The sequence below is a fragment of the Oncorhynchus masou genome, unplaced genomic scaffold, assembly GCF_036934945.1.
Source record: "Oncorhynchus masou masou isolate Uvic2021 unplaced genomic scaffold, UVic_Omas_1.1 unplaced_scaffold_2015, whole genome shotgun sequence".
Lineage (NCBI taxonomy): Eukaryota > Metazoa > Chordata > Actinopteri > Salmoniformes > Salmonidae > Oncorhynchus > Oncorhynchus masou.
Genome location: NW_027008504.1, coordinates 74,839 through 91,541, shown reverse-complemented (window position 1 = coordinate 91,541; position 16,703 = coordinate 74,839). Strand labels below are relative to the sequence as shown.

Sequence of the window (16,703 nt, the reverse complement as noted above, 5' to 3'; positions counted from 1 at the left end):
CTACTACTACCACTACTACTACTGCTACTACTACTACTACTACTGTTACTGCTGCTACTACTACTACTGTTACTACTACTACTACTGCTACTACTGTTACTACTACTACCACTACTACTACTGTTACTACTACTACTACTGTTACTACTGCTACTACTACTACTACTACTACTACTACTACTACTACTACTGCTACTACTACTACTACTGATACTACTACTACTACTACTACTACTACTGCTACTACTACCACTACTACTACTGTTACTACTACTACTACTACTGCTACTACTGTTACTACTACTACCACTACTACTACTGTTACTACTACTACTACTGTTACTACTGCTACTACTACTACTACTACTACTGTTACTACTGTTACTACTACTACTACTACTGTTACTACTACTACTACTACTACTACTACTACTGCTACTACTGTTACTACTACTACCACTACTACTACTACTGCTACTACTGTTACTACTACTACCACTACTACTACTGTTACTACTACTACTACTGTTACTACTACTACTAATACTACTACTACTACTACTTCTACTACTGTTACTACTACTACTACTACTGTTATTACTACTACTACTACTTCTGCTACTACTACTACTACTGTTACTACTACTACTACTATACTACTACGGCTACTACTGTTACTACTACTACCACTACTAATACTACTGCTACTACTGTTACTACTACTACTACTGTTACTACTACTACTACTACTACTACTGTTACTACTGCTACTACTACTACTGTTACTACTACTACTACTGTTACTACTACTACTACTACTACTGCTACTACTGCTACTACTGTTACTACTACTACCACTACTACTACTATTACTGCTACTACTACTGCTACTACTGTTACTACTACTACCACTACTACTACTGTTACTACTACTACTACTGTTACTACTGCTACTACTACTACTACTACTGTTACTACTGTTACTACTGCTACTACTACTACTACTGTTACTACTACTACTGTTACTACTACTACTACTACTACTACTACTGCTACTACTGTTACTACTACTACCACTACTACTACTGTTACTACTACTACTACTACTACTACTACTACTACTACTAATACTACTACGGCTACTACTGTTACTACTACTACCACTACTACTACTGTTACTACTGCAACTGTTACTACTGCTACTACTACTACTGCTACTGCTACTACTGTTGATACTACTACTACTACTACTGTTACTACTACTGCTACTACTGTTACTACTACTACTGCTACTACTACTGTTACTACTACTACTACTGTTACTACTACTGCTACTGTTACCACTACTGTTACTGTTACAACTACTACTGCTACTACTACTGTTACTACTGATACTAATGATGCTACTACTACTACTGCTACTAGTACTACTGCTACTACTACACTACTAGTACTACTGCTACTACTATTACTACTACTACTGCTGCTGCTACTACTGCTACTGATGCTACTACTACTACTACTACTGATACTACTACTGCTGCTAATACTACTACTGCTACTACTACTACTGTTGCTCCTGCTACTGATACTACTATTACTACTACTGCTACTGTTACTACTATTACTACTACTGCTACTACTTCTCTTACTACTACTACTACTACTACTGTACATAATGAATATGGGCACATCTCACTACTACTACTGTTACTACTGTAATTAATGCTACTACCACTACTACTACTACTACTACTGCTACTACTACTACAACTACTACTGTACATAATGAATATGGGCACATCTCACTACTACTACTACTGCTACTACTACTACTACGACTACCACTACTACTACTACTACTACTACTACTGCTACTACTACTACTACTACTACTGTTACTTCTGTTACTACTTCTGCTACTGTTACCACTACTGCTACTACTACTACTACTACTACTACCACTACTACTACTACTGCTACCACTACTACTACTGCTACTACTACTACTACTACTGTTACTGCTACTACTACTACTACTGTTACTACTGCTACTACTGCGACTACTGCTACTACTACTACTACTACTACTGTGCATAATGAATATGGGCACATCTCACTACTACTACTACTACTGTTACTACTGCTATTAATGCTACTACCACTACTACTACTGTACATAATGAATATGGGAACATCTCACTACTACTGCTACTACTATTGCTATGACTACCACTACGACTACTACTACTACTGCTACTACTACCACTACTACTGTACATATTTAATATGGGCTCCCTACTACTGTTACTACTACTGTTACTACTACTACTACTACTACTGCTACCACTGTTACTACTACTACCACTACTACTACTGTTACTACTACCACTACTGTTACTACTGCTACTACTACTACTACTACTACTACTGCTACTACTGTTACTACTACTGTTACTACTACTACTACTACTACTGTTACTACTACTACCACTACTACTACTGTTACTACTACTACTACTGTTACTACTACTACTACTACTACTACTGCTACTACTGTTACTACTACTACCACTACTACTACTGTTACTACTACTACTACTGTTACTACTGCTACTACTGCTACTACTACTACTGTTACTAATGTTACTACTACTACTACTACTACTGTTACTACTCTACTACTACTACTACTACTACTGCTACTACTGTTACTACTACTACCGCTACTACTACTACTACTACTGCTACTACTGTTACTACTACTACTACTGTTACTACTACTACTACTGCTACTACTGCTACTACTACTACTACTGTTACTACTACTACTACTATACTACTACGGCTACTACTGTTACTACTACTACCACTACTACTACTGCTACTACTACTTTTACTACTGCATCTGTTACTACTGCTACTACTGCTACTGTTACTACTACTACTGCTACTACTACTGTTACTACTACTGCTACTACTGTTGATACTACTACTACTACTACTACTGTTACTACTACTGCTACTGTTACCACTACTGCTACTGTTACAACTACTACTGATACTACTACTACTACTACTGATACTAATGATGCTACTACTACTGCTACTAGTACTACTGCTACTACTACACTACTACTACTGCTGCTGCTGCTACTACTACTACTGCTACTGATGCTACTACTACTACTACTACTGATACTACTACTGCTGCTACTACCACTACTACTACTACTGTTACTTCTGTTACTACTACTGCTACTGTTACCACTACTGCTACTACTACTACTACTACCACTACTACTACTGCTACTACTACTACTACCACTACTACTACTACTGTTACTTCTGTTACTACTACTGCTACCACTACTGCTACTATAGATGCTCCTACTACTGCTACTACTACTACTGCTACTACTACTACTACACTATTAGTACTACTGCTACTACTATTACTACTACTGCTACTGATGCTACTACTACTACTACTACTACTGATACTACTACTGCTGCTACTACTACTACTGCTACTACTACTACTGTTGCTACTGCTACTGTTACTACTATTACTACTACTGCTACTGTTACTACTATTACTACTACTGATACTACTTCTATTACTACTACTACTACTTCTACTACTGTACATAATGAATATGGGCACATCTCACTACTACTACTATTGTTACTACTACTGCTACTACTGCTACTACTACTACTGCTACTGTTACTACTACTACTACTACTACTATTGTTACTGCTACTACTACTGTTACTATTGCTACTACTGCTACTACTACTACTACTACTGTTATTACTACTACTGCTACTACTGCTACTACTACTGTTACTGCTACTGTTACTGCTACTACTACTGCTACTGTACATAATGAATATGGGCACATCTCACTACTACTACTACTGTTACTACTACTACCACTACTGCTACTACTACTACTGTACATAATGGATATGGGCACATCTCACTACTACTACTACTGTTACTACTACTAACGCTACCACTACTACTATCACTACTACTGCTACTGCTACTACTACCACTACTGCTATTACTACTACTAATGCTACTAGTACTACTTCTACTACTACTGCTACTGCTTCTAGTACCACTGCTACTACTGCTACTACTACTACTACTACTACTACTACTGCTACTACCACTGCTACTACTACTACTGCTACTACTACTGCTGCAACCACCACAATACACAACATTATCCAAGGCACTACTTCTGCTGCTACCGCCAACACCCACTTCCACCAACAGCCATCACCACCCACCAACAGACATCACCACCCAACACCACCCACCAACAGACATCACCACCCAACACCACCCACCAACAGACATCACCACCCAACACCACCCACCAACAGCCATCACCACCCAACACCATCCACCATCACCAACAACCATCACCACCCACCTCCACTTGTAGACATTATTTAACATGTTCCATTATTTCCATGTTTCCAGGCATGCTCCACAACAGAGGTACACTAGATGGCAGCAACGAAGGAATAACCAGCATAGAGTTTGACCAAACAGTAAGACATCACAGCATTACAACACTACACTACATCCCCACTACACTAATTCACCACTACACTAAATCCCCACTATACTACTACACTACATCCCCACTACACCACTACACTAAATCACCACTACACTAATTCACCACTACACTAAATCACCACTATACTACTACACTACATCCCCACTACACCACTACCCTAAATCACCACTACACTAATTCACCACTACACTAAATCACCACTATACTACTACACTACATCCCCACTACACCACTACACTAATTCACCACTACACTAAATCACCACTATACTACTACTACACTAAATCACCACTACACTAATTCACCACTACACTAAATCACCACTATACTACTACTACACTAAATCACCACTACACTAATTCAACACTACACTACATCCCCACTACACTAATTCACCACTACACTAAATCACCACTACAGCACTACTACACTAAATCACCACTACACTACACCACCACTACACTATCACTACACTACCACTACACCTCCACTACACCACCACTACACCCCTACACTAAATCACTACTATACCACTAAACCACTACACTACACTACACCACCACTACATCACCACTACACTACATCACCACTACACTACACCACCACTACACTACATCACCACTACACCACCACTACACTACACTACCACTACACCACCACTACACCACCACTACATCACCACTACACTAAATCAGTACTACACCACTACACTACACCACTACCACTACACCACCACTACATCACCACTACACTAAATCAGTACTACACCACTACACTACACCACTACCACTACATCACCACTACACTAAATCAGTACTACACCACTACACTACACCACCACTACATCACCACTACACTACACCACCACTACATCACCACTACACTACATCACCACTACACTAAATCAGTACTACACCACTACACTACACCGCCACTACACCACCACTACACTACACCACCACTACACCACTACACCACGACACTACACCACCACTACATCACCACTACACTACATCACCACTACACTAAATCAGTACTACACCACTACACTACACCGCCACTACACTACACCACCACTACACTACACCACCACTACACCACTACACCACGACACTACACCACCACTACATCACCAGTACACTACACCACCACTACACCACCACTACACTACACCACCACTACACTACACCACCACTACACTGTCACTACACTGTCACTACACCACCACTACACTGTAATATGACTGGAGATGATACAATACACTGTAATATGACTAGAGCTGATACAATACACTGTAATATGACTAGAGATGATACACTACACTGTAATATGACTAGAGATGATACAATACACTGTAATATGACTAGAGCTGATACAATACACTGTAATATGACTAGAGATGATATACACCATACAATATACTGTAATATGACTAGAGATGATACACTACACTGTAATATGACTAGAGATGATATACACCATACAATACACTGTAATATAACTAGAGATGATACACTACACTGTAATATGACTAGAGATGATATACACCATACAATACACTGTAATATGACTAGAGATGATATACACCATACAATACACTGTAATATAACTAGAGATGATACACTACACTGTAATATGACTAGAGATGATATACACCATACAATATACTGTAATATGACTAGAGATGATACACTACACTGTAATATGACTAGAGATGATATGCACTAGACTGTAATATGACTAGAGATGATATACACCATACAATACACTGTAATATGACTAGAGATGATACAATATACTGTAATATGACTAGAGATGATACAATATACTGTAATATGACTAGAGATGATATACACCATACAATACACTGTAATATGACTAAAGATGATATACACCATACAATACACTGTAATATGACTAGAGATGATATACACCATACAATACACTGTAATATGACTAGAGATGATACACTACACTGTAATATGACTAGAGATGATATGCACTAGACTGTAATATGACTAGAGATGATATACACCATACAATACACTGTAATATGACTAGAGATGATACACTACACTGTAATATGACTAGAGATGATATGCACTAGACTGTAATATGACTAGAGATGATATACACCATACAATACACTGTAATATGACTAGAGATGATACACTACACTGTAATATGACTAGAGATGATACACTACACTGTAATATGACTAGAGATGATACACTACACTGTAATATGACTAGAGATGATACACTACACTGTAATATGACTAGAGATGATATGCACTAGACTGTAATATGACTAGAGATGATATACACCATACAATACACTGTAATATGACTAGAGATGATACACTACACTGTAATATGACTAGAGATGATATGCACTAGACTGTAATATGACTAGAGATGATATACACCATACAATACACTGTAATATGACTAGAGATGATACACTACACTGTAATATGACTAGAGATGATATGCACTAGACTGTAATATGACTAGAGATGATATACACCATACAATACACTGTAATATGACTAGAGATGATACACTACACTGTAATATGACTAGAGATGATATACACCATACAATACACTGTAATATGACTAGAGATGATATACACCATACAATACACTGTAATATGACTAGAGATGATACACCGCCGGTGGTTTAACTCCTGATGATGAAGCACCACTGTTCTGTACTGCTGATTGGACCTGGAGCGGCTCACAGTGTCCTGAGAATGCTTACTGTTATATAATGTGTTGAAATGATCCCGTGTGTGTGTGTGTGTGTGTGTGTGTGTGTGTGTGTGTGTGTGTGTGTGTGTGTGTGTGTGTCTAACCCATCATTAGGGCACCAGGGTTATAGCAGCGTCATATGATAAATCAGCTCTGTTCTGGCGGCTGGATGACTCCGCTCCCAAGGTAACCAAGCAACCAGGCTGATACTGTCATCAGCACGCTTACACATACACACACAATTACACACACACACACACACACACAATTACTCACACATATGTATTGTGGAGCTGGATAGAATCTGTTCAGTGTCTGTGTAATGTAGACACAGAACAGTGTAGTGTAATCTGGACCAATGGAGAGATTGGAGAGAGAGAGTGATGAGGATAGAACGACTGGAGAGAGAGTGATGAGGATAGAACGACTGGAGAGAGAGTGATGAGGATAGAACGACTGGAGAGAGAGTGATCAGGATAGAACGACTGGAGAGAGTGAAGAGAGAGAGCGAGAGTGATGAGGATAGAAAGATTGGAGAGAGAGTGATGAGGATAGAACGACTGGAGAGAGAGAGAGTGATGAGGATAGAACGACTGGAGAGAGAGAGAGTGATGAGGATAGAACGACTGGAGAGATTGAAGAGAGAGAGAGTGATGAGGATAGAAAGATTGGAGAGAGAGTGATGAGGATAGAACGACTGGAGAGAGAGAGAGTGATGAGGATAGAACAACTGGAGAGAGAGAGAGTGATGAGGATAGAACGACTGGAGAGAGAGAGATGAGGATGGAACGACTGGAGAGAGAGAGAGTGATGAGGATAGAACGACTGGAGAGAGAGAGTGATGAGGATAGAACGACTGGAGAGAGAGAGTGATGAGGATAGAACGACTGGAGAGAGAGAGTGATGAGGATAGAACGACTGGAGAGAGAGAGTGATGAGGATAGAACGACTGGAGAGAGAGAGTGATGAGGATAGAACGACTGGAGAGAGAGAGTGATGAGGATAGAACGACTGGAGAGAGAGAGAGGGATGAGGATAGAACGACTGGAGAGAGAGAGAGAGATGAGGATAGAAAGACTGGAGAGAGAGAGAGTGATGAGGATAGAATGACTGGAGAGAGAGCGAGTGATGAGGATAGAACGACTGGAGAGAGAGAGTGATGAGGATAGAACGACTGGAGAGAGAGAGAGTGATGAGGATAGAATGACTGGAGAGAGAGAGAGTGATGAGGATAGAACGACTGGAGAGAGAGAGTGATGAGGATAGAACGACTGGAGAGATTGAAGAGAGAGAGAGTGATGAGGATAGAAAGATTGGAGAGAGAGAGAGTGATGAGGATAGAACGACTGGAGAGAGAGAGAGTGATGAGGATAGAACGACTGGAGAGATTGATGAGAGAGAGAGTGATGAGGATAGAACGACTGGAGAGAGAGAGAGTGATGAGGATAGAACGACTGGAGAGAGAGAGAGTGATGAGGATAGTATGACTGGAGAGATTGAAGAGAGAGAGAGAGAGTGATGAGGATAGAACGACTGGAGAGAGAGAGAGTGATGAGGATAGAACGACTGGAGAGATTGAAGAGAGAGAGAGAGTGATGAGGATAGAACAACTGGAGAGAGAGAGATGAGGATAGAACGACTGGAGAGAGAGAGAGTGATGAGGATAGAACGACTGGAGAGAGAGAGTGATGAGGATAGAACGACTGGAGAGAGAGAGTGATGAGGATAGAACGACTGGAGAGAGAGAGTGATGAGGATAGAACGACTGGAGAGAGAGAGAGTGATGAGGATAGAACGACTGGAGAGAGAGAGATGAGGATAGAAAGACTGGAGAGAGAGAGAGAGAGATGAGGATGGAACGACTGGAGAGAGAGAGTGATGAGGATAGAATGACTGGAGAGAGAGAGAGTGATGAGGATAGAACGACTGGAGAGAGAGAGAGTGATGAGGATAGAACGACTGGAGAGATTGAAGAGAGAGAGAGTGATGAGGATAGAAAGATTGGAGAGAGAGAGAGTGATGAGGATAGAACGACTGGAGAGAGAGAGTGATGAGGATAGAACGACTGGAGAGATTGAAGAGAGAGAGAGTGATGAGGATAGAACGACTGGAGAGAGAGAGAGTGATGAGGATAGAACGACTGGAGAGAGAGAGAGTGATGAGGATAGAACGACTGGAGAGATTGAAGAGAGAGAGAGAGAGTGATGAGGATAGAACGACTGGAGAGAGAGAGAGTGATGAGGATAGAACGACTGGAGAGATTGAAGAGAGAGAGAGAGTGTAGAAAGATACCAACTCTTATTTAGAATGATGACCCAGCTGTGGAAAACGTTGTGTGTGTGTGTGTGTGTGTGTGTGTGTGTGTGTGTGGCAACTCCACAGCTCACTCTGACAGGCCACTCACGTAAAGTGACAGCAGCCAAGTTTAAATGCAGCCTGCGCCAGGTGGTGACAGGAAGCGCTGACAGGACCGTCAAGATCTGGGATCTCCACCGCGCTGCTTGTAAGTCATTGACTGACCTTACTCTAACCCTGACCCTTGACCCTACAGTGACCCTGGCCGTAATCCTTCAGAGAAAGGGACAAAGTCCCCCCCCCCCCAGGCTCTATATCTCTCCTCCCCAGGTATCCAGGCCATTGAGGTTCTATCTATCTCATCAGGTATCCAGACCATTAGGGTTCTATCTCTCCCCCCAGGTATCCAGACAATTAGGGTTCTATCTCTCCCCCCAGATATCCAGACAATTAGGGTTCTATCTCTCCACAGATATCCAGACCATTGAGGTTCTATCTCTCTATCTCTCCTCCCCAGGTATCCAGACCATTGAGGTTCTACCTCTCTATCTCTCCTCCCCAGGTATCCAGACCATTGAGGTTCTATCTCTCTATCTCTCCTCCCCAGGTATCCAGACCATTGAGGTTCTACCTCTCTATCTCTCCTCCCCAGGTATCCAGACCATTGAGGTTCTACCTCTCTATCTCTCCTCCCCAGGTATCCAGACCATTGAGGTTCTACCTCTCTATCTCTCCTCCCCAGGTATCCAGACCATTGAGGTTCTACCTCTCTATCTCTCCTCCCCAGGTATCCAGACCATTGAGGTTCTATCTCTCTATCTCTCCTCCCCAGGTATCCAGACCATTGAGGTTCTACCTCTCTATCTCTCCTCCCCAGGTATCCAGACCATTGAGGTTCTACCTCTCTATCTCTCCTCCCCAGGTATCCAGACCATTGAGGTTCTACCTCTCTATCTCTCCTCCCCAGGTATCCAGACCATTGAGGTTCTACCTCTCTATCTCTCCTCCCCAGGTATCCAGACCATTGAGGTTCTACCTCTCTATCTCTCCTCCCCAGGTATCCAGTCCATTGAGGTTCTACCTCTCTATCTCTCCTCCCCAGGTATCCAGACCATTGAGGTTCTACCTCTCTATCTCTCCTCCCCAGGTATCCAGACCATTGAGGTTCTACCTCTCTATCTCTCCTCCCCAGGTATCCAGACCATTGAGGTTCTACCTCTCTATCTCTCCTCCCCAGGTATCCAGACCATTGAGGTTCTATCTTACTGCAGTGATGTGGTGTGTTCTGAGCACGTCATCGTCAGTGGACACTATGACAGGAAGATACGCTTCTGGGACAGCAGGTAGGAGCACTCCCATATAGCTGTAACCCTACCCATATAGCTGTAACCCATATAGCTGTAACCCATATAGCTGTAATCCTACCCATATAGCTGTAACTCCACCCATATAGCTGTAACTCCACCCATATAGCTGTAACTCCACCCATATAGCTGTAACCCTACCCATATAGCTGTAACCCATATAGCTGTAACCCATATAGATGTAACCCTACCCATATAGCTGTAACCCATATAGCTGTAACCCATATAGCTGTAACCCATATAGATGTAACCCTACCCATATAGCTGTAACCCATATAGCTGTAACCCTACCCATATAGCTGTAACCCTACCCATATAGCTGTAACCCATATAGCTGTAATCCATATAGCTGTAACCCTACCCATATAGCTGTAACTCTACCCATATAGCTGTAACCCATATAGCTGTAATCCATATAGCTGTAACCCTACCCATATAGCTGTAACTCTACCCATATAGCTGTAACCCATATAGCTGTAACCCATATAGCTGTAACCCATATAGATGTAACCCTACCCATATAGCTGTAACCCATATAGCTGTAACCCTACCCATATAGCTGTAACCCTACCCATATAGCTGTAACCCATATAGCTGTAACCCTACCCATATAGCTGTAACTCTACCCATATAGCTGTAACCCATATAGCTGTAATCCTACCCATATAGCTGTAACCCTGCCCATATAGCTGTAACTCTACCCATATAGCTGTAACCCATATAGCTGTAACCCTACCCATATAGCTGTAACCCTACCCATATAGCTGTAACCCATATAGCTGTAACCCTACCCATATAGCTGTAACCCATATAGCTGTAACCCTACCCATATAGCTGTAACCCTACCCATATAGCTGTAACCCTACCCATATAGCTGTAACCCATATAGCTGTAATCCTACCCATATAGCTGTAACTCTACCCATATAGCTGTAACTCTACCCATATAGCTGTAACCCTACCCATATAGCTGTAATCCTACCCATATAGCTTTAACCCATATAGCTGTAATCCTACCCATATAGCTGTAACCCATATAGCTGTAACTCTACCCATATAGCTGTAACCCATATAGCTGTAACCCTCCCATATAGCTGTAACCCATTTAGCTGTAACCCTACCCATATAGCTGTAACCCATTTAGCTGTAACACATATAGCTGTAACCCATTTAGCTGTAATCCTACCCATATAGCTGTAACCCTACCCATAATATGTACTGGCATTACTGTGTACTGGCCACTATGTGATTTTTATCTTGCACGAAGTTGTCTGTGACTGTTGATTCTTTGATATCCTGAACCTGTCTGGTTTTATTCTGAGATGACTCGGCGAAATCAGAATAATGACCTCAGAATTTGACAGATGAGTTGTACCTCAGTGTCTGTTTCTCCCCTGACCTCTGACCCTGACGACATGTATGTTTCTCCCCTGACCTCTGACCCTGACTACATGTCTGTTTCTCCTCTGACCCTGACTACATGTCTGTTTCTTCCCTGACCTCTGACCCTGACTTACATGTCTCTTTCTCCTCTGACCTCTGACCCTATGTCTGTTTCTCCCCTGACCTCTGACCCTGACTACATGTCTGTTTCTCCTCTGACCCTGACAACATGTCTGTTTCTTCCCTGACCTCTGACCCTGACTTACATGTCTCTTTCTCCTCTGACCTCTGACCCTATGTCTGTTTCTTCCCTAACATCTAACCCTGACTACATGTCTGTTTCTCCGGGAGCTATAGGGTTAGCTAACGGCAGATTTTCATGACTCGACTTAGACTTGACCATTGATGACTCACTCGGACTCGCCTTCCTGACCAATGGTGACTCATTCGGACTCGCCTTCCTGACCATTGATGACTCACTCGGACTCGCCATCTTGACCATTGATGACTCGTCTTCCTGACCATTGATGACTCATTCGGACTCGCCTTCTTGACCATTGGTGACTCAGACTTGCCTTCTCTTGACTTGTGTTTGCACCTACACTTGGACTGAATATTAGGCGCCCTGGGTGCACAGACGGCACACAAAGCCTGGAACATGTATGGACCTTGCTTTAAGCACAAGGGCATTGTCATGCTGAAACAGCAAAGGGCCTTCCCCAAACTGTTGCCACAAAGTTGGAAGCACAGAATCATCTAGAATGTCATTGTATGCTGTAGCATTTAGATTTCCCTTCACTAGAATTAAGGGTCCCGAACCATGAAAACCAGCTCCAGACCATTATTATAAGCGAGGATTTTGCACAGCCTCCAATCATAAGCTACACAGCACGCAAGCGACTCTCTTCCTTCACTGTGACCTCCAGTCACCAGCCTACTCTTTAGCTTTGCCTAGTTAAGAGAAGGCTAAGCTTGAGAGCAGGCGCATTATTTTCATTTTATTTGCAATTTTCAGAAATCGTTAACGTTGCGTTATGCTAATGAGCCTGAGGCTTTATTCACGATCCCGGATCCGGGATGGGGAGTATCAAGAGGTTTAAGAAATAAACAGGTTGTTTTTTTTATGAGTGAGTGGCGATATACTGCCGCCTGGTGGCGACGAGAAACAATTACCTAATAAGACCAATTATAAATTGATGGACACGTGACTCGACTATTGGTGACTCGGATCTGGACTCGACTCGGACTTCAGCCATGGGGACTCGGGACATGACTCGGACTTGGGACATAACTCGGACTTGACTCGGACTTGGGACTTGACTCGGACGTGGGACATAACTCGGACTTGGGACTTGACTCGGACTTGGGACTTGACTCAGACTTGGGACTTGACTCGGACTTGGGACTTGACTCGGACTTGGGACTTGACTTGGACTTGGGACTTGACTCGGACTTGGGACTTGACTCAGACTTGACTCAGACTACAACACTGGCTAATGTTAGATGCACTATATGTACAAAAGTATGCAGACAACCTTTCAAATGAGTGGATTCGGCTTTTTCAGCCGCACCCGTTGCTGACAGGTGTATAAAACCCGAGCACACAGCCATGCAATCTCCATAGACAAACATTGTTAGTAGAGTGGCCTTTTTGAAGAGCTTAGCAACTGTGGCACCCTTATTGGACACCGGATGCCGGGAGAAGACTACCTGCCCGAATGCATAGTCCCAACTGTAAAGTTTGGTTGAGGAAGAATAATGGTCTGGGGCTGGTTTTCATGGTTCGGGACCCTTAATTCTAGTGAAGGGAAATCTAAATGCTACAGCATACAATGACATTCTAGATGATTCTGTGCTTCCAACTTTGTGGCAACAGTTTGGGGAAGGCCCTTTGCTGTTTCAGCATGACAATGCCCTTGTGCGCAAAGCAAGGTCCAGACAGAAATGGTAAGTCGAGATCGGCGTGGAAGAACTTCACTGGCCTGTACAGAGCCCTGACCTCAACCCCATCGAACACCTTTGGGATGAATTGGAACGTCGACTGCGAGCCAGACCTAATCACCCAACATCAGTACCCGACCTCACTAATGCTCTTGTGGCTGAATGCAAGCAAGTCCCCGCAGCAATGTTCCAACATCTAGTGGAAAGCCTTCCCAGAAGAGTGGAGGCTGTTATAGAAGCAATGTTCCATTATGTAGTGGAAAGCCTTCCCAGAAGAGTGGAGGCTGTTATAGCAGCAACGTTCCAACATCTAGTGGAAAGCCTTCCCAGAAGAGTGGAGGCTGTTATAGCAGCAACTTTCCAACATCTAGTGGAAATCCTTCCCAGAAGATTGGAGGCTGTTATAGCAGCAGCAATATTCCAACATCTAGTGGAAAGCATTCCCAGAAGAGTGGAGGCTGTTATAGCAGCAATGTTCCAACATCTAGTGGAAAGCCTTCCCAGAAGAGTGGAGGCTGTTATAGCAGCAATGTTCCAACATCTAGTGGAAAGCCTTCCCAGAGGAGTGGAGGCTGTTATAGCAACAATGTTCCTACATCTAGTGGAAAGCCTTCCCAGAAGAGTGGAGGCTGTTATAGCAGCAATGTTCCAACATCTAGTGGAAATCCTTCCCAGAAGAGTAGAGGCTATTATAGCAGCAATGTTCCCAGATGAGTGGAGAATGTTATAGCAGCAATGTTCCGACATCTAGTGGAAAGCCTTCCCAGAGGAGTGGAGGCTGTTATAGCAGCAATGTTCCTACATCTAGTGGAAAGCCTTCCCAGAAGAGTGGAGGCTGTTATAGCAGCAATGTTCCAACATCTAGTGGAAAGCCTTCCCAGAAGAGTGGAGGCTATTATAGCAGCAATGTTCCTAGATGAGTGGAGAATGTTATAGCAGCAATGTTCCAACATCTAGTGGAAAGCCTTCCCAGAAGAGTGGAGGCTGTTATAGCAGCAACGTTCCAACATCTAGTGGAAAGCCTTCCCAGAAGAGTGGAGGCTGTTATAGCAGCAACTTTCCAACATCTAGTGGAAAGCCTTCCCAGAAGAGTGGAGGCTGTTATAGCAGCAATGTTCCAACATCTAGTGGAAAGCCTTCCCAGAAGAGTGGAGGCTGTTATAGCAGCAATGTTCCAACATCTAGTGGAAAGCCTTCCCAGAAGAGTGGAGGCTGTTATAGCAGCAATGTTCCAACATCTAGTGGAAAGCCTTCCCAGAGGAGTGGAGGCTGTTATAGCAGCAATGTTCCAACATCTAGTGGAAAGCCTTCCCAGAAGAGTGGAGGCTGTTATAGCAGCAATGTTCCAACATCTAGTGGAAAGCCTTCCCAGAAGAGTGGAGGCTGTTATAGCAGCAATGTTCCAACATCTAGTGGAAAGCCTTCCCAGAGGAGTGGAGGCTGTTATAGCAGCAATGTTCCTACATCTAGTGGAAAGCCTTCCCAGAAGAGTGGAGGCTGTTATAGCAGCAATGTTCCAACATCTAGTGGAAATCCTTCCCAGAAGAGTAGAGGCTATTATAGCAGCAATGTTCCCAGATGAGTGGAGAATGTTATAGCAGCAATGTTCCGACATCTAGTGGAAAGCCTTCCCAGAGGAGTGGAGGCTGTTATAGCAGCAATGTTCCTACATCTAGTGGAAAGCCTTCCCAGAAGAGTGGAGGCTGTTATAGCAGCAATGTTCCAACATCTAGTGGAAAGCCTTCCCAGAAGAGTGGAGGCTATTATAGCAGCAATGTTCCTAGATGAGTGGAGAATGTTATAGCAGCAATGTTCCAACATCTAGTGGAAAGCCTTCCCAGAAGAGTGGGGTAACCCTAAAGGGTTAGGGTTACCTCACAGTAGCTATAGAGTTAGGGTTAGCTAACAGTAGCTATAGGGTTAGGGTTAGCTCACAGTAGCTAAAGGGTTAGGGTTAGCTAACAATAGCTATAGGGTTACGGTTAGTTAACCGTAGAGATGGGGTTAGCGTTAGTAGCTATAGTATTAGCTAACAGTAGCTATAAGGTTAGGGTTAGTTAATAACCATAGAAATGGGGTTAGCGTTAGTAGCTATAGGGTTAGGGTTAGCTAACAGTAGCGATAAGGTTAGCTAACGGTAGCTATAGGGTTAGCTGACGGTAGATTTAGGGTTAGCTAACGGTAGCTATAGGGTTAAGGTTAGCTGATGGTAAATTTAGGGTTAGCTAACGGTAGCTATAGGGTTAGCTGACAGTAGATTTAGGGTTAGCTAACGGTAGCTATAGGGTTAGCTGACGATAGATTTAGGGTTAGCTAACGGTAGCTATAGGGTTAAGGTTAGCTGATGGTAAATTTAGGGTTA

The 16,703-nt window shown here is 42.9% G+C and overlaps 1 protein-coding gene across 1 annotated transcript in view; it reads left to right on the top strand.

The window, feature by feature from the left end:
• Positions 1-4,501: 4,501 nt before the first annotated feature.
• The window catches only part of LOC135532768 (protein Atg16l2-like), a gene marked incomplete at its 5' end in the record, with an annotated part of 54,677 nt that continues 42,475 nt past the window's right edge, over positions 4,502-16,703 (top strand). The window contains 4 exons of the mRNA XM_064960205.1: positions 4,502-4,572; positions 7,474-7,545; positions 9,742-9,862; positions 10,892-10,997. Coding sequence (XP_064816277.1) covers positions 4,502-4,572; positions 7,474-7,545; positions 9,742-9,862; positions 10,892-10,997 — 370 coding nt within the window. The remainder of the gene's footprint in view (positions 4,573-7,473; positions 7,546-9,741; positions 9,863-10,891; positions 10,998-16,703) is intronic.